This window comes from Symphalangus syndactylus, chromosome 4 (assembly GCF_028878055.3).
Source record: "Symphalangus syndactylus isolate Jambi chromosome 4, NHGRI_mSymSyn1-v2.1_pri, whole genome shotgun sequence".
NCBI lineage: Eukaryota > Metazoa > Chordata > Mammalia > Primates > Hylobatidae > Symphalangus > Symphalangus syndactylus.
The window spans coordinates 71,767,708-71,788,836 of record NC_072426.2 but is presented as its reverse complement, the minus strand read 5'-3'; the positions used below and the strand labels follow the sequence as shown (position 1 = coordinate 71,788,836).

At 44.1% G+C, this 21,129-nt stretch overlaps 1 protein-coding gene across 1 annotated transcript in view; it reads right to left on the bottom strand.

Moving 5' to 3' along the window:
• The window catches only part of LOC129480098 (supervillin-like), a 53,401-nt gene extending 37,612 nt beyond the window's left edge, over positions 1-15,789 (bottom strand). The window contains 3 exon segments of the mRNA XM_063638005.1: positions 3,025-3,072; positions 7,079-7,205; positions 15,568-15,789. Of these exon segments, the coding sequence (XP_063494075.1) occupies positions 3,025-3,072; positions 7,079-7,205; positions 15,568-15,650 (258 nt within the window). The 5' untranslated portion in view covers positions 15,651-15,789.
• Positions 15,790-21,129: the final 5,340 nt, after the last annotated feature.

Genomic DNA, 21,129 nt, shown 5'->3' with positions numbered 1-21,129 from the left:
TAATGATGTGTCAATGTAAGTTCATCAGTGGTAGCAAATGTGCCACTCTGGAGGGGGATGTTGGTAATTGGGGAGGCTGTGTGGGAGGGCAGGGATGATGTAGGAACTCTGTGCTTTCTGCTGTGAACCTACAACTGCTCCAAAAAAATACATTCTAAAAAATATATCCAGGCCGGGCACAGTGGCTCACGCTTGTAATCCCAACTGTTTGGGAGCCCGAGGCGGCAGATCACAAGGTCAAGAGATCAAGACCATCCTCGCCAACATGGTGAAACCCTGTCTCTACTAAAAATGCAAAAAATTAGCTGGGCATGGTGGTGCATGGCTGTAGTCCCAGCTACTTGGGAGGCTGAGGCAGGAGAATCCCTTGAGCACGGGAGGTGGAGGATGCAGTGAGCAGAGATCTCGCCACTGGAATCCGGCCTGGCAACAGAGCGAGATTCCGTCTCAAAAAAATATATATCTATATATGGATATATATGTATATATACACACACACATATATATACACATATATATCCATATATGGATATAGAGATATATCTAGTTGTCCCTCAGTGTCTACGGGGGACTGGTTCAAGGACCTCCTACAGATACCAAAATCCACAGATGCTCAAGTCGCTGATATAAAATGATGTAGGATTTGCACACAGCCTGTGCACATGCCCCCCGTGCACTTTAAATCATTTCATGATGACTTATAATACCTAATACAAGGTAATGTTATGTAAATAGTTGTTCTGCTGTATTGGTTTTTAATTTTTAATTGTTGTTTTGTTCTTTTTTATTGGTTTTATTCCCAAGTATCCCTAGTTGGTTGAATCCTTGGATGCAGAACCGGAAGAGAGGAAGGGCCGACTGTATACACTTAAAGACTTCAGTAATAAATCTTTTCCTTTAAAGTTTAATATTGACTTATTTCAAAGAAACACAAGCTCACTTCTCCCGTTCGTGATGGGACAGGAAGTTTGCTCCACATTTCAGCCCCTTTCTTGGGGTGGACACTGGCTGGGTACGCGGGGCCTGGGCTCTTACAACCAGCATTTCCAGCTTCGGGGAAAGGAACCAGGAGAGTGCGGGAAAGGCCGCCCCAGGGAGAAGAAGTGGGGAGTTTCCATTTGTGAAGAGGCGAGATGATGACGGGAAGACCCCAGACACCTTCTATGTCAGCTTCGCATGTGAAACCCTGAGCCGCTCATTCAACAACTGCTGGTGCTGCTGGAGCAGGCCCATCGCGGCACTGTCAGAGGCCACCCGAGAGCTAAGAAAGCCCCAGTCTTGCTGCGGAGGCAAGGCCCTAGAGGGAGGGGACAGAGGCCCTAGAGGGAGGGGACAGAGGCCCTAGAGGGAGGAGACAGAGGCCCTAGAAGGAAGTGATGGGGCAAAGCCCTGCAGAGAGGAGATGGGAGCCTGGCATTCATGGAAAAGCGGAGCTGTTTTGACACCAAGGACATTCCACCGGGAAATAAAAAAACAACTGTTCTCATTTTTCATGTTATTCACCTACAGAGTGGCTCAGCCCAGGCCCAGTCTCCCTTCCGGGGTGGGGTTCAGAGCTAGTACAGCGAGGATGGAGGGAAGGGTGAGGGGGTCCGTGGTCTCTTGCTTTAATAGGGCCATTGGAACCAGCTCCTCCTGATTCTTTAATAGGGCCACTGGAGGGGCCTCCCCTAGCTGAATCTTCCTCCCTGTCCCTCCACACCCCAAACCACCTCCACCATATCCTCCTCCTCTATGAACTGAGCAGGACAACATCCTCACTGAGCTGGAGTGAAGAACGCGGCGGCGTCTCCTGGGCTCCTGACTCAGGATCCAAGCTTGGAGGCTGAAAGGGGACACTCTCCTCTTAAACCAGTTTCCTGACTATGAGGTGAATTAATACCATCAAGTCCACCTGAAAATCTGAACCAAGGATCAGTGTGTGTGTGACTGACCCTAAATATATGAAGAACCAATTAAACACACATATGCACACACTTAAAGACACACACACACTCTCATAGACACACACACACACACTCTCATAGTCACACACTCAGCAGACACACTCATAGATACACACACAATCTCATGGACACACACTCTCATAGACACAGACACACTCATACAGACACACTCTCTCACAGACACACTCAGAAACACACTCATAGATACACACACACTTTCATAGACACACACTTACTCAGACACACACTCTCATAGATACACTTTCACAAACACACACTGCCAATGGTACACACAGACATTCTCTTATAGATACACACACTCATGGACACCCACACAATCGTACTGAAACACACACAGTCCTCTTTCACAGTGAAATGTAGCAAAGAAATTATTTCCCCCAATTAAACAGAAGTTCTTCCCCTGCAGCTCAGAAATTGCAGTAAGGCTTAAGATAAGCGGCTTTTCCTCACCCGATTAATCAACACAAAAGACAGGTATTTATGGGCAGCAGGGATAGCAGGAGAATAAGTAGAAGCATATACGGGTTCCTACAGAGCAAAGCAAGAGGGTTTAAGGTGAAAAGAGAAGATTTATCAGAGCGGGGCAGGGCAGGGACGTGGGGGAGGGAGAGACAAAACAATGATTTTTCTAACAGGATGTTAATTTACTCATTGCAATTTCAGTTCTCTTTTCAAGAGAGTCCTCCCTTGAATGCTAATGCTAAAGTAAATCCACACAAGCGCGGTAAATATACCCGAGTCAGCTTTGTGCAGTAATTAAATGAGTTAATTTATGGAAGATTGTCAGTTACAGAGAGAGGAACCATGACTTTCATTGACAGTTTTCACATTTAACAGAAAATATCATCTTCTTTAAAGTATTTTCATTACATGATTAAAAAAAATAGTTTAAGGGCACGGGCTCAGGTCCCCACTCCAGACAAAGGCTGTGTCTCCTCTGGAGATAAGAAAAGCACCAGGGCGGGCGCACGAAGGGACCACCCAGGATCAGAATCACCCACACAAAGTGTAATTCTGGCCACCATCGAGAGGACACCTGTGTTAGAGTCAGGCTTACCCAAAGCAGATTAGAAATGGCACTATCATCCGCAACTCCTCCTTCTTCCTACAGGTTAAAACAAACAGGGAACATGACAGAATATTGGAAGAGAAGAGCCTCGTCAGGGCATCGCAATCACCTTCAAGTATTTCATGCCTGGGTTCAAACAGCAGCATGCACGTGCTCACACAATAGGGTGATGTGAACCTCAGGCCAACTCATTCCCTGACCGCAGAATGATCATCTGGAGTTTAGAGAGTGTTCCATCAGCCTTTCTCTCTCTCCCATCCTCGCACTTTAAAGTGACTTCATTCTCCTGAATTACAATCTGGAATTTCAATGGCAGCAGACACTGAGAATATAAATGTGCAGATTCACCTTTCTTGAAATTTCAGGCACTTGTTCTGGGGCTGTCATGGATCTGAGCTGGATACACTGACCTCACAGCTGCTGAAGCACAGGAGGGTAACCAGTTCCCTCTGGAACTCAGAAACAGACATGGGGTTTTAATGGCCAAGTCTATGAAGGGTTTTTGCTTCTTCGAAAAGGTCTGATTCGCTGGATGACTATCTTCACAAAAGTTGGGCGGGTGGTCACCATGTATGTCTTAATGCCAAATAAGCCGAAATGGTGTTGGAATTGAAAATAACTATTTGGTGAAAATAAATACATAACCGAAAGTTAGTTGTAACAGAGAATCCTGCCAAACCACTTCTTTGAAACTTTGCTTAATTTCATTTTTCTCTCTCTGGTGAAATGAGTTACTCTGGCCTTCCCTTCCCTCCCCTTCCCTCCCCTCCCCTCACTCTTCTCCCCTCCCCTTCCCTCCTCTTTCTTTCTTTCTTTCTTTCTTTCTTTCTTTCTTTCTTTCTTTCTTTCTTTCTTTCTTTCTTCCTTCTTCCTTCCTTCCTTCCTTCCTTCCTTCCTTCCTTCCTTCCTTCCTTCCTTCCTTCCTTCCTTGCTTGCTTTGTTGCCCAGGCTGGAGTACACTGGTATGATCACGGCTCACTGCAGCCTCGACCTCCCAGACTCAAGCAATCCTCCCACTTCAGCCTCCCGAGTAGCTGGGATTATAGGCGTGCACCACCACACCTGGCAACTTTTTGTGTTTTTGGGTACAGACTGGGTTTCACTGTGTTGCCCAGGCTGGTATTAAACTCCTGGGCTCAAGCAGTCTTCCCACCTTGGCTCCCCACAGTACTGGGATTACAGGCATAAGCCACTGCACCCAGCCCCAATATAAATCTTAATATAAAAGACCCAAAATGGGCCAGGCACGGTGGCTCATGCCTGTAATCCCAGCACTTTGGGAGGCCAAGGCGGGTGGATCAGGAGGTCAGGAGATCGAGACCATCCTGGTCAACATGGTGAAACCCCGTCTCTACTAAAAATTAAGAAAAAATTAGCCGAGCATGGTGGCAGGCGCCTGTAGTCCCAGGTACTCAGGAGGCTGAAGCAGGAGAATTGCTTGAACCAGGGAGGCAGACGTTGCAGTGAGCCAAGACTGTGCCACTGCACTCCAGCCTGGGAGACAGAGCGAGACTTGGCCTCAAAAAAAAAAAAAAAAAAAATGAGATGCTGGCTAGAGCACCTCAAATATGTTTTTCTTTTGGGACCAATCCATTGACAGAGACAAAACAGTTATAGATTTTTCAAGGCATCCTTTAATGTATTTTTAAATGTGACTCCAAGAAAATTTCAAAATGACCTATGTGGCACACATTCTATTTTTATAAGACGGTGCTGACTTCCATGATGCATGTATTTTCATAGGGGCAGTGGAAGGAACTTCTAGAGTCCCCTCTCTTTCCTGTCTCTTCTACATTTCCACAGACTGCACACTCACGGCAGCAGGCTCTCAGCACACAAAAGGAACGCAGGAACCGTGAAGGGCGTGATGAGCTGACCATAACGCCAGCTCCTTTCTGCCCTTGGTGCTAAAGATGGAAGGTTCCGGTACCTGCTCTCCAGGGTACCTCTCCATCAGCAAGGCTAGAGCTATTCCGTGCAGCAAGTGCCCCTGTTCAGGCCCCATGTGTCATGACTGTCTGTCCTTCTCCAAGGCAGCATTCAGACACCCCGAAAGCAGTGGGCATGTCAAGCCTCCTCAGCTATTTGGGGACTCCCTTAAGACAGATCAGGTTTAAGGCGCCTCACCCACCACATCTGAGCACAGCCAGCAGGTGACTGAAAACAGTGCCAGCCCTCGGGAAGGAATGAACTGAGGGGTTGTCAGAGGCCGTCTGAGAAACACCTGACCTCAACAGAACCTGAGATTGCCCAATGTGGGCTACAAAGGCCTAAAATAGATCCGCTTATTTTAACTTCAAAGAGCTTATTGTCTCCAGCCAAAGGGAAGCAGGCCACTGAGAAGAGTGGGAGAGTTCAGTGTCTGCAGAAACAGCAGCCTCCACGTGCCCAGAGGCAGCATTTCCCATTCCAGCCCCAGCCTGCTTGGAAGCCCTGGGGCTTCAGGTCACTGGGTTTTCTACCTCAAGGGCAACTGCAGTCAACTGGCCTCTCTTGCCTTCTAAAAACCTTAGCCCGCGTTCACGCGGTTCCGATCTCATCCTCCACTCAAAGCCTTCTGGCTTCCACACCTAGGGTGATCCTCTGTTCTTCTAAGGGGGTAGCGCGCCTATTTCACTATTCACCAGGAACCTCTCCTGCTTTGTGCTTTTTGACTTCATTTAAATTTCCACTGGCTCTCTGGGACTCCCAGTTCCTGACGGGCCAGGGAGTCTCTGCACCTTCCAAAATGATGGACAAGGGGCCAGGCGCTGCTTGGTGCCAGGACATGGCAGGTTTGCTAATGAGGAATGTGTTAAAGTTGTTTTTGAAGCAAAGATTTCAAGATTCTTTTAAATAAAGTTTGTGAGTACCGGGGACACATTATTTGACAGGTGGATTTTCTTTCACTTCAGGATCTCATTTTTGAAATCTGAATTTCACACAGTGTGTGAAAAATATGCGCATGCGTATACTTTCTCAATATCTAGTTATATTTGAGAATTTTACAAATGGCCGAGGGTTAAATGTCTTTAGTTAAATTATCTTTAACACCATGTATGTCTCAAAGAAGAGAATTCAAATCGCCATTCCAGTGTAACCTAAGAAGACACAGAAGTATCAGAGGAAATAGTGTCAGAACTCCTGACTCACACTTCTATGTGAACATCTCATTTTTATGTAAGTTTCTTAATGATTGAAAGTCACACTCATCATCTCTCCCTTTCACAGATGCTTAACTTATTTTAGAGCTAGAAGGGGCCTGGGGATCATCTGGTTGAAAGCATTCTTTTTCTTTTCTACTTGAAGATTTCTGATCCTAGAAAGTGACCAGGGAGTACATCACTGGTGCATCATTTCGCCTCCAGCCAGAAAGTGCATTTGCAATTGTAGGGCCAGCCAGCAAGTAAGTCACCATCAGTTTCGAAAGTGTGCACTACCTGGTCAAAAGCTGGTCATCACCACATCTGTGATTTAACAATTCATCAATACTTTTGCATATGAAATGCTTGCTAGTATTGATCACCATGCATTACCTAATTTTGTTTCAACTTATAACATACATTACTGTACATTCTCAATAAAAGGCATAGCTACTCATGAAACACGCTTAAATGGTGAACTAAATACTCTTTAACCACAAATAAGCCCTTACTTTTTATACTTAAGTTTAAAATATCTACCTAGGAAAATCAAGTCCATATTTTATATGCAACTTAAAGATGTTCAATTTTTTTTCATTATAAAGGTTTTAATAACATTCTAAAGCCGGACTTCGTTTAAGAAAGTTTTTAAACCGAAGAAAAAGTCCACACTTTAAAATTGAGGCACTTGCTTGCTGACGCAGTGTGTGTGTGTTGCTGATCTTGGTTCTAAAACATCTCCAGGCACAGCCTTCTGCCCAATTTTAGCTGCTCTGTGACAGGCTCTCAGTGTGTACCCTAAGGGCAAAAATACACAAATGCTTCACGGAGTAGGAATTAGGTGGCACATGCTTGTCTCTTTGATGCACTTCCAAGAGCGATGTTAGTCTGAAGGCTTTTCCTAACACGGGGAACATTACCTTCTTGATGAGGGACTGCCCTGCTTCCTGGGTGTGCAGGCTGCTGGCCGGTGCCTTGCCGCCCTCCTGCCTCCTGCTGAGTCTGTTTCTCCAATCTTCCTCCCCGCTTTTCTTCAACAATGCCAGTCTAGGAGGAAAACATGCCAGCCACAAAGAGTTCAGCACCAAACTCTTCCTTGTAATGGAACCATAATCTAGGTATGTGAGAAGCCTTTGGCCAAGACATGATCACAGTCACCTCGTTTTAACACTCTGAATTTCATTTATTCTGAAGACAGCATGTCTGGAAAAATAATAAGGTCCCTTTTCTAAGATGGCCCCGAAGATTTTACAGTTGATTGAAACACAGATCCGAAATGTGACTTGCTAAATAAAAGATGCACCATCATCCCAGCCAAGGAATGTTTTTCCTTGCCCTTAGGCTGAAAGCAAGAGAACCGTCCTCAGAGAAAAAATGTCTTCTAGCGACGCCTTCTGGTCACTTGGTGAAATAACATGAAAGGACAAAAGCTGTATCCTAGCTCCTACTTGCAAAAAAGAATGCAGCCGTGGGCTTAAAAACATAAAGCCATGAGGCACTAACAGTCTCTTAATATCATCCCTTTCAATTACAGGTAAAATTTGATGTTTATGACTGTTTCTCCTCAGGTATTCTACGCCTTGTTCTTTTCCTACAAATGAATTTGGTCTTTCTAATCTGTCTTCTTTAAACAGAAACTATTTTCTACCAACTCATTTTTTTAAAAAATCACTTCAACTTTCCTCACAGGAAAGACATATACAAAAAAAGAATCTAATTAACTGAGGTTGTTACCTAGCCCACTTTATGTTATTTTTCACAAACATGAGGCTGTTTCAGCTAACCGTATTGCCATGAATGAAGAAATCTTCAGCATTTGCATTGGACAAACAAACATGGGAAAGATAACAGGTAAAACAAAAAAGGTGATGATCATTAAACTCATTTGAGCTGCTGTTCAAACAATTTAAAGAGTAGGGAAAAAACCAAATAACTAGATCCCTTTCCCTCTGTGCTGAATCTGATGGGCTAGGTCTTCTCAACATCACTAATGCATAATCCATAAATGACGTATTTTTCATTTTTATAAATTTGTTTTAGAGGCAAGGTCTTACTTTGTCACCAAGGCTGGAGTGCAGCGGCATAATCATGGCTCACTGCAGCCTCAAATTCCTGGGCTCAAGTGACTCTCCCACCTCGGCCTCCCGGGTAGCTAGGATGACAGGTGTGCATCGCTATGCTTGGTTAAGTTTTAAATCTCTTATTTGGTAGAGACAAGGTCTTGCTCTGTTGCCTAGGCTGGCTTCAAACTCCTGGCCTCAAGCGATCCCCCTGCCTCAGCCTCCCAAAGTGCTGGGATTACAGGCATGAGACACCTAGCCCAGACAACAGTGTATTTTTAAGCAGCCCATCAGCTTTGGTCCCAATTTGTCCACTAACTCCCTTTGAGTATCTCGGTTCTCCCTCCCTTATCTATCACAACAGGAACTGGTCAGATGATCTCCAACAGCCCTTCTCGCAAGCTTCCCGATTCCCATTAAACATTTGTTTTGGAGATGGGATGAGATATATCCTATGATGAATGTTTTGTTAAGTTAATAAGAAAACACATTTTGTTGTATTTAAGAATCCAGTGACATCTACATGTGTGTACACAATTACACCTTGTACTTACCTACTCACTCAGTCAAATAATGGGAAGTAAGCCGTGAAGAAAGGAATCCCCCAAAGGAGGCAGGAGCTTCGAACTCTGGACCTGTCCCCTTCCTCAATCTCTTCCTTCTCCGCACTTCCTTTCTGTTTTCCTCTTTCTGCTAAGTGACAGCAGATAAGATCTCAAGTGCTCATTCTCTAGAACTGGGATAAGGCTGCCTTATCAATCTTATGCAGATCCCTTTGGGTCAAGGTCTCATTTAGTCCTAACTCCTGTAATTCTCGAATGTTTAACAACACCCTGCATGCTACAAAAGCTAGTTCATGGGCTTGGACACAAAGTCTAAATTCCTTCAGGAGTTTTAATCTGCATCGTTTCATACTATATAATGACTATGATTCATCTTTTCTCCAATTATTTTGAATGAGTCAGTTTTATTCTAATGAAATAATCTCACAAAATGAAATCATTAAAAGAAATTCATATTTGCATGCTGTATTTGAGCTTTCAAAGCATCAACAAATGAGACTTTCAAAAAGTAAGCATGCCAGCACTTTAATACCCAAATGAGAAGTCCTTCCAGTTCATCATCTTATGGAGCCAGGCACTCATCTCACTGGTATTCTCCCTGCAAACTGGCCTCAGAACCAGCTTCTCTCACTTCACCTTCGACGCAGGCCAGCAGCTACTCCTCCTGAACATCCACCTTGTTAATCAGATTGGATCCAAATGATGAATTTTTAAAAGATCAAATTCATCTTCCTGAGTTGAGTTCATTAAAAGTCATGAGCTCCGGTCTTTGAAGACCTTCTCAAAAAGAAGCTCTCAAAAGTCTGGGGCAAGGACACCAGCACCTATGTCATCAGACAGTTTCCCTGGTGGTTGCTTTGTGGCATCTAAAACTGACTTAGAAAAACACAAGCTGTGGCATCTGAGATCACCGCCTCGTCCATCTTATACTCTGCCGATCTGCACGGCGACCCCTAGGACACTGGGAATTGTTATTCCCATTCTGACGGACAAGAAACATGGGTACATCCGGGTCAAGAATTCCATTGACTGAGGTCACACTGGATGTTAGTGGGCAGAGAGACGTGACTGCAGCCCTTGCCTGCCTGTGCGTAGCTTGTTTCACTGCGGTAGAACATTAGCTGACCAGACACATTTTTGCCACACCATTTTAGGAATGGCATAGGATTCTGGCTTTCTTATAAAGTTTTTCCCACCATGGGATGGCCTCCAAAGAATTCCTCCATTCCAAAACCCTGAAATTTTGCTTCTACATGTGCTGGCAGGGTTACCGAAGACTACAGAGTAACCAGAATAATCTGGAAGAAACTGTGCTTCCATGGAGCCCACCTGGCACTTGGAGCCAGCCCTCGCCTCCAGCCTAAGGAGCACCTGATGAATAACTCGAAAATAACACGCACTAAAACTTGAGTGTGTTCTTCCTGTCCCTTTCGATTTCCTCGTTGGTGTCCACCACGCTGAGGAGGGAGGGAGATCTTCCCAAATGTGTTCCTTCCTCCTGTGAGCTCACAGCCCTCCGGCTTACCGCAGACCGCCAGGCTCTGAGAGGGTCGAGGAGCCGACGTCTGGGTCTACGCAGGACATAAATTCCTACCGGTGCAATTCAAACAACTGTCAGCGCTTCTAACAACTGCCAAGCCGAAGTGCTGTTTGCAGGACTGTGATGCTGGGAGCCTGGGCAGCAGCTTGGCCTGGGCTGTGTGAACCCAGGGAGAGGCACGATACTGGCCAGCTCACCCGACGCCTGGCCCAGGGCCACCATGACAGGTGCCTGCCAGGACACCCAGGGAAACGATGCCTCCTCTTCCATAGCCCACACTATTCCAGCAGAGAATGCTGGCCTGAAAGCCCTGCTTGGTACGAACAAGGACTTCAGGCTTAGAGCCGACAGGGCTGGGTCAAACAGGAGACACGACAACCATGTGCCCCTAATATTAAATAAGGTGTGTTTTCTCTCCTTCTTGTTTAGAATTTTCCCTTCATTTTAGAGAATTGCAGGCACCCCACAGATCTCAGATAGGGCTGAACAGCACACATAAGTACTTATATTAGATCTTAGTCTTGGCTGGTTCACAAATTGGAGACATGAACAAACTAAAGTGTCTTTTAAGTGGGAGACAAATCAAACATCAGAAAAGGAGGGCTGGGTGTGGTGGCTCACACCCGTAATCCCAGCACCTTGGGAGGCTGAGATGGGAGGATCGCTTGAGGCCAGGAGGTGGAGACCAGCCTGGGCCACAGAGCAAAACTCTGTCTTTACAAAAAAATAAAAATAAGAAATCAGCTGAGCATGGTGGTGTGTGCATGTAGTCCCAGCTACTTGGGAGGCTGAAGCGGGAGGGTCATTTGAGTCCCAGGAGGCTGAGGCTATGATCACACCACTGCACTCCAGTCTGGGTAACAGAACAAGACTCTGCCTAGAAAAAGAAGAGAGAAAAGAAAAGAAAAGAAAAGAAAGAAAGAAAGAGAGCAAAGGGGAATCGCATCTCTATTCTTATTCCCACATAAATCTGGGGACCTCTAGTGGCTGATATCTCCCAGCTACAAGGTAAGAACCTGGAGTTTGTGGAGACAGTGAGACAGCCTCTGGCTGGGTGGGATACGGAAGGGTGGATGGTTGGGGCGGGGGCCAGCAGGCAGGAAACACAGGAGCCTCCAGCCGGTCCCTCTAGGGCAGAACTCCACAGAGGCGTGAGTGGATTCTGCAACAGTTCAGGGAGTTCCACCAAGTCCTTACACGCCACCAACTTCCCAAAGTGAAACAATGGCTCTTTTATTCTTTTCCAATATTCTTCGCCAAATATGAAAGCTCAGATGCCACTGTTTCTGACATTGTGGAAACAAGATTTCTAAAGGCCCAATGTACTCTTTAAGCAATTTCATCCCTAAATAACGTAAGAATTATTTAATTCACAATATTTCTCAAAGAAGTTCCCAAACAGGGATAATTTAAACACAAATAATTTAGACAGTTATAAAACAATGATTGTACTAATCCAGTGGGAAAAGTCAGTTGCATCCTATGTTTTATGCTGGTTATGGTTCAAATTTGACATTCACAATGTCAGAAAAGATGAAAACAGAAAAATAACTTTTTGGTATATTTTCTCGAGCAGCAAACATTTTCTAAAAAAGGAGGGTGTGGAGGGTTTCCTATAATTTCTTAATTTCTCCACTTTTTGTCTACAAGTGGGGATAACATTGCTTTCTTCTGAAGGCTGTCTTCAACATCAAATGAGGTATCATGTGCAAAATGCAGAAGGCAGTCCGTGACGCTGGGTAGCACTGAGCATGGAGCATTCAATATAGTCAGGCACTGGACAGGGAAGAGACTGATGGAACAAGGCTGAAGAAGATAGACCTGCCCTCTTTAGTGGGGATAGCCATTTATAAAAAACGATGAAGGAAATCTGTAAATTCCAGGCTCTATTTCTGAGTCTCTGAAATGTGAATGTGGATGTGTAATTTGAAATAAGCCATGTTAAGAGCACATGAACTGAGAAAATTCATGAAGAAAGAGGGTGTGTCTTTCTAACACTGCTGTCTAGCTGGAATTTCTTTCCTTTTACCGTATTCTCCTGGTTAGAGCACACGAGGTTGGCTGCTCTAACACTAATCTGAGCACACCGCAGTCTTGCCATGGACCAGGAGAGAGTTGGAGATGTGGCCGCTGGGTCAGTTCTACTCACTATGTGGCCTTGGAAGCTACCGGAGCCGAATCCCTCCTTTAGTAAAATGAGGCAGTCAGAGGCGGTTAGAACAAAGTTTGGAGGTCCTATGATTTTATGTATTTCTTTCTCAAGGAAGAAAAGTAAAGCCCAAATAAATGTAGGAATAACATTCTTATTTTAAATAGTTTAAGCGTCATTATTTCATTTTCACAAAAGGGAGAGATTAAAGTCTCATTTAGGAAAAAGCTATCACAGATAAATTGTAAAAATCGGTGGTTTAGGCTGGGTGTGGTGGCTCACGCCTGTCATTACAGCACTTTGGGAGGCTGGGGCGGGTGGATCACCTGAGGTCAGGAGTTCCAGACCAGCCTAGCCAACATGGTGAAACCCCGTCTCTACTAAAAATACAAAAATTAGCTGGATGTGGTGGTACATGCCTGTAATCCCAGCTACTTGGGAGGCTGAGGCAGGAGAATCACTTGAACCCAAGAGGCGGAGGTTGCAGTGAGCCAAGGCTGTGTGCCATTGCACTCCAGCCTGGGCAACAAGAGCGAAACTCTATCTCAAAAAAAAAAAAATAAATATAAATAAAATATGTAGTTTAGTTATTTCCAGCAAAGTACAAATAAAAGTACTGTCAAGGTAAGGGGGAAAAGATCACTGGCAATATATTTTGCATTAGTGTAATTTATTACAAACATAGCTGCTAAATAAGCTGTCCCTTGTCCTTTCTTAAACGTATTTTAACAAACTGAACAGCTGAATATCAATCAAGCATTCCTTTCTATCATGATTCTGAACAGACTGGGCTCAGGGATCTCTTGGAAACCATGATTAAGTTATGGCTTCTGCCAGCCAGCAGGTGTGCGTGCTCATGCATTCAATTCTGAACGCACTTCCAGGATATTCACAGAAACTTTACAGCCATCCTTGAATGCCTTAGATGTCCACAAAGCCCAAGCTAAGAAGCTGCATCTTTCCAGTATCTCACTTTTAAAAATGAGAATTTTACAGTAGGATTAAAACTTTCAGAAAAATACAGATCAACTAAAATTTACCAAAAGACAGGCAAGTAAATCAGGAATTATTGCTTAGTGGATAGACACAGGACTTCTTCATCAAAAGTCCTAAGTCTCAATGGACAGAATATTCCCAAAGATGCGAAGGCTCCTTTAAAAGCCTTTGAAAGAAGGGGGCATGATATTAGTATTTCCCACTGGGGAATACCCCAGGGATATTTTCTCATGTGTAAAACATCAGAACTTGTGTATAAGTGATATTTATTGTTAATTTCCTTAAATGATTTCTCTTCTTCCTCACCTAACCAGTTATCAATATTTGGGTTTCTGGGATGAAACTCTCTTTGAGCCCCGTTTTCGTGGAGGAGAACTTCAAGCCTCAATAGGCCCAGCTGCTTCCCTAATTGAAGACCTCCTTTTCCTCACTGCACTGACCCCTCTGCCCCTTCCCTATGCCCCTCAGCCTGCCAGGTCTAACTTATCATGAATCTCAAGTAAGTAAAGGAGAGAGTAAATCGGGTTTAACAATCTTCTTCATTTGTCAGTTGAAAAATATGGCATCTATTATTTTATAAATAATGTTCAAGAAGCTTGGCTTAAGACTAGAAAGAAGGGCCAGGTGTGGTGGTGCATGTCTGTAATCTCTATACTTTGGAAGGCGGAGGTGAGAGGATTATTTGAGACCAGAAATTCGAGACCAGCCTTGGCAACATAGTGAGACCCTCATCTCTAGAGAGAGTTTTTTTTTTGTTTGCTAGTTAGTTAGTTTGTTTGTTTTATTGGCCAGGCATGATGGTGCACACCTATTGTCCCAGCTACTGTGGAGGCAGAGGCAAGAGGATCACTTGGGCCTAGAAGTTAGAGGCCGCAGTGAGCTATGATTACACCACTACACACCAGCCTGGGCAACAGAGGGACAGAGGGAGACTGCCTAAAAAAAAAAAAGAAAAAAAAAGAAAAAAAAAGACTTTTCGTTGTGGTTTGGTATAGTCTTAGGCAGTTTGAAATGTATCTAGAAAAATACGCATGGTCAGTGCCTAAAAAAGCATGCGGACTTCTGTATGGTGGCAGGTATAAGGAAGGGTCAAGGCTGGCAGAACTGTGGGAACAGGTGCGGGAAATGGTTCTCCTAATATGGAGTTGACACGACTTTTCTTCACCCAGTTTTCCTATCATTATTCCATCATGTTTTTTTCCTACTGAAGACTTTTTCCTTTTTGTACAAATTTATGTGGTACACGAGAAATTTTGTTACACATATACAATGCACAGAGACCCATTCAGGGCATTCAGGTTGTCCATCACCTGAGTACAGTACATTTTTATTTAGTCACCCTATTCTGCCATCAAACCCTGAATTTATTCCCACTATTGTATCTTTTGGTGCTTAATTCAACTGTGGTTAAATGTTCACAAGGAAAACACATCCCCAAGGTAATTTACTTCCGATTCTCTCTATCTGTCTCATTTAAATATATTCCTCTGCACCCTACGTCATTCTTTTGAAAGAAATTAGGCTACTGTGTTATTTGATGCTGAAATGCAATCTTTCAAGCTATTACATACAATTTCTAAATGCAGTTCAGAAAAGTCATCCATTTTACAATCTGTAAAGGAAACAAAACTTGGATTCCAAGCCCAAAGATGTATGCCCTGTATGTAAATTTATCTTCACTCCCTCTACACATATTTTACACAAAGTCACAAGTGGTTTGTGCATTCAGTATGAACCCTGTGCATCTAACAGGGGAAGAGCCAAGAGCTCAGCTCCTGTCACTAGATAGTCCAAGAATTTAATATTGTAAAAGGCATTGGGACAGTGGAAGCAAATAAATAAAGCAGAAGTCTGTTTCTGTTTGTTTTCTCATCTGAGTCTGGAACCGGCCCTGTCGTCATTACCAAACCAGGCTCACGAGCAAAGGCAGTTCAATCTCAAACACCTCAGCTTCCTAGAATTACTCCAGGACAACAGCACAGCCCCGTTAGAAGCTGAATGTGTGATTTCATCTCTTTGCCCATCACCCAGATCATTTTCTAAAAGCAAGCTGTGAGCCCCTCCCCGAGAGAGTTGCTTTTCGCTCACCGAATCTCATTACCTTTCTTTAATAGACATGGTTTTGCTGGGTGAGTCAAGAAGGCCCTCCCCTGTCGGCGTTTTGATCTCTCCAGCGGCAAACATCGCGCATGGATTCTTGCAGAGCTTCTCCTGTGGCTGTTCTGAAGAATCCTGGGGCTTCCAGGACACGGGGGCTGCGGTTGGAGCAACAGTTTTCCCAGCAGCTGTCCCCGTCTGCTCGGAAGTGGGCTCCCCGAACTCTGCCGCTGGGAAGGAAAAGAGCAACATCAGCACTGAACTCCTCAGACGAACATTCTTCCAGCGATTCGCCTCCAACAGTGCAGGTCTCGGGTTCAATCCGTGGGCACCCGGCGGGTGACCCAATCCACTGGGATTTATGCAAATCTGCAGCACGCTACACTCTGTGAGAAAACCAAACTTCCCGGAGGGTTACCCACACAGCAAAATGCTTCGTGGCAATTGGTTTCTCTCCTGTGTGTGAGACACAGCAAGTCAGCTTTAACTATTTACTCCAGAACGATCCTACTTCTCTAAAACAGTATTTTAACATTCAGATGTGCTGTACTCACAAACCAAAACCCTTATTATAACTTACACTGTATCGTTTTATACAAATCCGTAGATTATGCCTGTAGTTTAGAATATGATTTTCAATCTAATTTTTAAAAGTATCAGTGTCCTTATACAATCTATAGACACATCAAAGTAGATTTATTGAGCCTAAAAACGAGATTTTTTTTTTTATATATTTACTGTTTTGCTCCCATGGGTGTCTACTTCCTATTTTATACCAGCCATTCAAATATTTACTTAAAAAAAAAAAACAATTTGCAAAGAGGTCCTAATGAGTGCAAGGATATACTTAGCTACAAATGCGCCAAGAAACTGAGGAGCAACTGGAGGAGGAACTGCAGGCAGCTGATCTAACAGCAGATCGACAGAACAGGACACTGACATAGAGGCCTTTTGGGATGTCAGTAACCTAATGGGATGAATTTCATTTTTTTTTCCAGGAAGGTTATCTGTGTGTCTAATGCAAGCCCAAAAACAATTAAAAAAAAAAAAAAATCTAGCCCAGTACGGTGGCTCATACCTGTGGTCCCAGCACTTTGGGAGGCTGAGGCAGGAGGATTACTTCAGCCCAGGAGTTTGAGACCAACCTGGACAACATGGTAAAACCCCATCTCTAAAAAAATGCATAAATTAGCTGGGCATAGTGGTGTAGACTGTAGTCCCACCTCCTCAGGAGGCAGAGGCGGGAGGATCACTTAAACAGAGGAGGTTGAGGCTGCAGTGAACCATGATCGTGCCATTTCGCTCCAGCCTGGGCAACAGACCAAGACCCTGTCTCTAAAAAAATAAAGAAAATAAATTCAAGGAAAGGAAATGGGGGCAGTAAAAAGTCTCCACTCTGTTCTCCAACAGCACCTACAGGAGGGGCCACTAATGAGAGCTTCCTATCGTTGTCAGAAGTGTACACTCATGCCATGTCCATGAGGTGGCCACAACCAGCCAAAGACCAGGAAGAGAACAACAGGTGGGCCAGAGCCAGGAGGGCCTTAGCATGCCCAGAGGTGCATGAAGTAGGCTGGGGCCATGAGAGTCTCCCCAACTAAGGCTCACAATTTTTTTTTTTTTTTTGAAATGCAGTCTCACTATGTTACCCGGGCTGGTCTTGAACTCCTGGCCTCAAGCAATCCTCCTGCCTTGCCCTCCCAAGTAGCTGGGATTACTGCACCAGGGGTCATGATTTCTATTCAAGCACGTCAGTACGGCTTACTAAATAAATACCCAGAAGCCACAGAAAAATGCATTAATATCCACCACCAGCATGCATGAGGGCACAGTGAGGCTGGTCCCTTGAATCAAGAAGCTTTCCTCATTCATAGGCCCAGAACACGGACTGTGGGGGAAGGTTCCTGGCATACAGACACCTATTGACCAAACGCTGTAATTTCATTGTCGCCTGAAAATGTAAGAGCGCTTGTAATTATTTATGCTTTTTATTGAGCTCAGGATACAATAATCGCCCTTTTTTTTTTTTTTTTTTTTTGAGACGGGGTTTTGCTCTTGTTGCCCAGGCTGGAGTGCAGTGGCCCAATATTGGCTCACCACAACCTCCGCCTCCCGGGTTCAAGCGATTCTCCTGCCTCAACCTCTCAAGTAGCTGGGATTACAGGCATGTGCCACCAATCCCGGCTAATTTTGTATTTTCTTTAGTAGAAACAGGGTTTCTTCATGTTGCTCAGGCTGGTTTCAAACTCCCAACCTCAGGTGATCCGCCTGCCTCGGCCCCACAAAATGCTGGGATTACAGGCATGTGCCACCAGGCCCGGCCATAATTGCCTCTCTTTTAAAGCACTCAACTAGACATTCACAAGTCTTTTCATGCAGTGCAGAGTATATTCATCCATTCAGAAGGCATGTGGCCAGTTTGGGCATCGTTATGAATAATTCTAGCACCAAAAGAATGTTAGAGAAAAGATAGTTGCTGACAGAACTGATGAAGTGAACATTTCCCACCACCATCCCCCACTCCCGGGGACTGCTGTTATTCCCCTAGTTAAAAACAAATCCAAAAAGAGATGCCAGGCCCTATGGCTCATACATGTAATCCCAGCCTTTGGGAGGCCGGGCAGCCAGGCAGGAGGATCATTTGAGCCAGGAGTTTGAGACCAGTTTGGGCAACATAGTGAGATCTTGTCTCTACAAAAGTAAAAAAAAAAAAAAAAATTAGCTATGTGCAGTGGCATGTGCCTGTAGTCCCAGCTACTTGGGAGGCTGAGGCAGGAGGACCACTTGAATCCAGGAGTTTGAAGCTGCAGTGAGCTATGATTGTACCACTGCACTCCATCCTGGGCAATAGAGAGAGAGAGACTCTGTCCCTAAAAGACAAAAATAAAATAAAAAAAAATAAAGAGAGATTGCTCTAGTTGTTTCTAGAGTTATTCAAATATCTGAGAGCAAAACTGACATCATTTTCAAAAGCTACAGACCTTTTTCCATTACTGCAAAACAAAGAAACCAAGAGCTCTGGCTGTGGGGTCGGAAGAGACCTCTGCTCGGATCCTGGCTCAGTCAGGTCGAGCTGTGTAGTGTTGGGCAACTCACCTGCCCTTAGTAAGCCTCAATTTCTTCACCTTTTAAATGGAAATAATAGTGACATAATGTAATGTGACATTTGCAAAGCACATGGCTTAGTGCTTAGCAGAGAGTAAACATTTAATAGTGTTATCTAGTTCTTATTTTTACTTTTTGAAGTACCGTGGAGTGAGAAAGGAGACACAATTCCAACCTACTCGAGAATGGAAAACTGATTAGGGCTCAGCTTTAAAAAGTAAAGAGGGCTTTTGGAGTGGGAAAAGGGATTTCTTGCAGGGAGAGGAATGTAGAAACTTTACTTAAGCTTAATTGGCAAAAGTAATTATTTATAATGTGCACTGTATGGAAAAGAATAGTTTATTTAATGACAAGTGCACCCTGCTAAATTTGACAAAAATTCCTATGTGTTTTTTTAACATAAGAGGCAGGGTATCTATATATGCGTCATTAAAGGACAGTCCACACAGACGCACATAGAGGTGGTGACTGTGAACAACTCAGGAAAAGGAAACATTCTGAGTTGTTATTTTTCCCAGATATGAGCCCGTGTTGGAGGTTTTCATACTTAAAACGTCTGTTAATCAAAAGGAGACTGAAGCGCGGTTCCAGTTCTCCTGTGGAATGCGTGCTTCTGATCAGAGACAATCTGAATGTTGTCCTCAGCCAAGAACAAAGTGACTGTCAGAAACTCTGTGTGGGGAGCTTTGTCCTTCCATGACTTACTCATTCTGACTCCTTCCGCCTCTCCCTGCTCCCAGTCTTAAAAATCAAATGATAGGGGGTTTTGTTTGCTTTAAAACCACATGACCTAAATTTAACTGTTGAAAATTAACTACTGGTTTAGAGATGAGATATGAAAGCAAGGAGGCTGGAAGGGCTGGGAGCAGTGGGGAGCTGAGCAGACAGGAAATGGGTAGGTGAGTCCAGCTCAGGAGAGCAGCCCAGGGGCCTGGCTGGGTGCTCACTACTGCCCCCGACTGGCCGGCCCTATGTGAGTTGGTGAGAAGGAAAAAGCAAGAGGTGAAGTAAAAAGTTTGTCAATCAAGAAAGAGGGAAAAAGAGGAGGAAGGAGAGATACTATTAGCATGGATTAGGGCATGTGGAGGAGAAAAACAAATGATTAGAAAGTAACTTCCACATGATTTTCAAGTGCACCGGTATTAAAAAGGGCAACAGGAGAGTGGGCTGGGACTACAGGCGCCCGCCACCACGCCCGGCTAATTTTTTGTATTTTTAGTAGAGATGGGGTTTCACTGTGTTAACCAGGATGATCTCGATCTCCTGACCTCGTGATAAGCCCACCTTGGCCTCCCAAAGTGTTGAGATTACAGGCATGAGCCACCGCGCCCAGCCGAGGATTATTCTTAATAAAAATCAGCCCTTAGATTTTAAGTTATAGTAAAATCTGTGTATATGTTGACATTTTAATAGAGATTATCTGTTTTTTTTTTCTATTTTGTACACAGTAGTACAGGGAAACCCAAACATGAGTGGTTTCTGCAGGAAGATTCCAAAGGGGACACACCTTCACTTATCAACTGACTGTCCAGGTACCCACACTCTGGCCTTTTATAATTATCACTGAATAATGCAACCAATGCAAGAGTTACAAGTACTAACTCAGGTTCATTCTACTGATATTTACTGAGCACCTACTACGTGCAAGTAATAAGCTAACAAAGGACAAAGATGAATCAGAAATCAACCCAGCCATTAAAAACCTTATACCGCAGGTAGTCAAGGTAATATACAATCCACACATTCATTTCTTGACACACAATTGAGTATGATGCCATGCAGAATGTGACCGAGTAATTACGCCAGGCTGAAGGTATTTTAGAGAAACATCATGGGTAAGGACAACCTTGTTTTAACAACATAAAGCAAGTCACAGGAGGAATACTCAGATTACTGCCTTGTCTTTTCTTAAAATTTAGAAAGAAAAAAAGGGAATTCTACAGGCTAGTTAAAATGTTTTACCAACTCAAAATCTTATGATCCTGTCTGCAAGAGTTTTTAAATACCAGGCTGGAAACACCTTCCTGCTCAAAGCAATTTCTAAAAGAAAATGAGAGTTATAATCAACTTAATTTTCTAAGTTCATTTTGGTTTGAGTTTTGGTTGGAGGGGACAGGCAGGTACCCGGCACAGCTATTGTACATCTTGCTGTAGCCACTGACCTCTGTCTGAGTCTAGGCTTGGACTGATCTGTTTCTCCAGTAAGATCCTCCAGCCTTGTTACTCCTAAAACTATCACCCCACCTCCCAATCCTCTGCATCACATCAATTTTACCCGCAGCAAATAAAAAGTTAAGATGTATCTAGAGTCATTTCATTTCCAAATATAAAGGGTCCAATTTCTCAACCTTTATTTGATAAGAAGAGTCTGGCGCATCGCCTGCAGCCAGGAACGAAGGCAGCGCAACTCAGTCCAGTGTGCAGAGGGGAAGAGGGGCCAGCAGACACCTGCTGTTGGAAA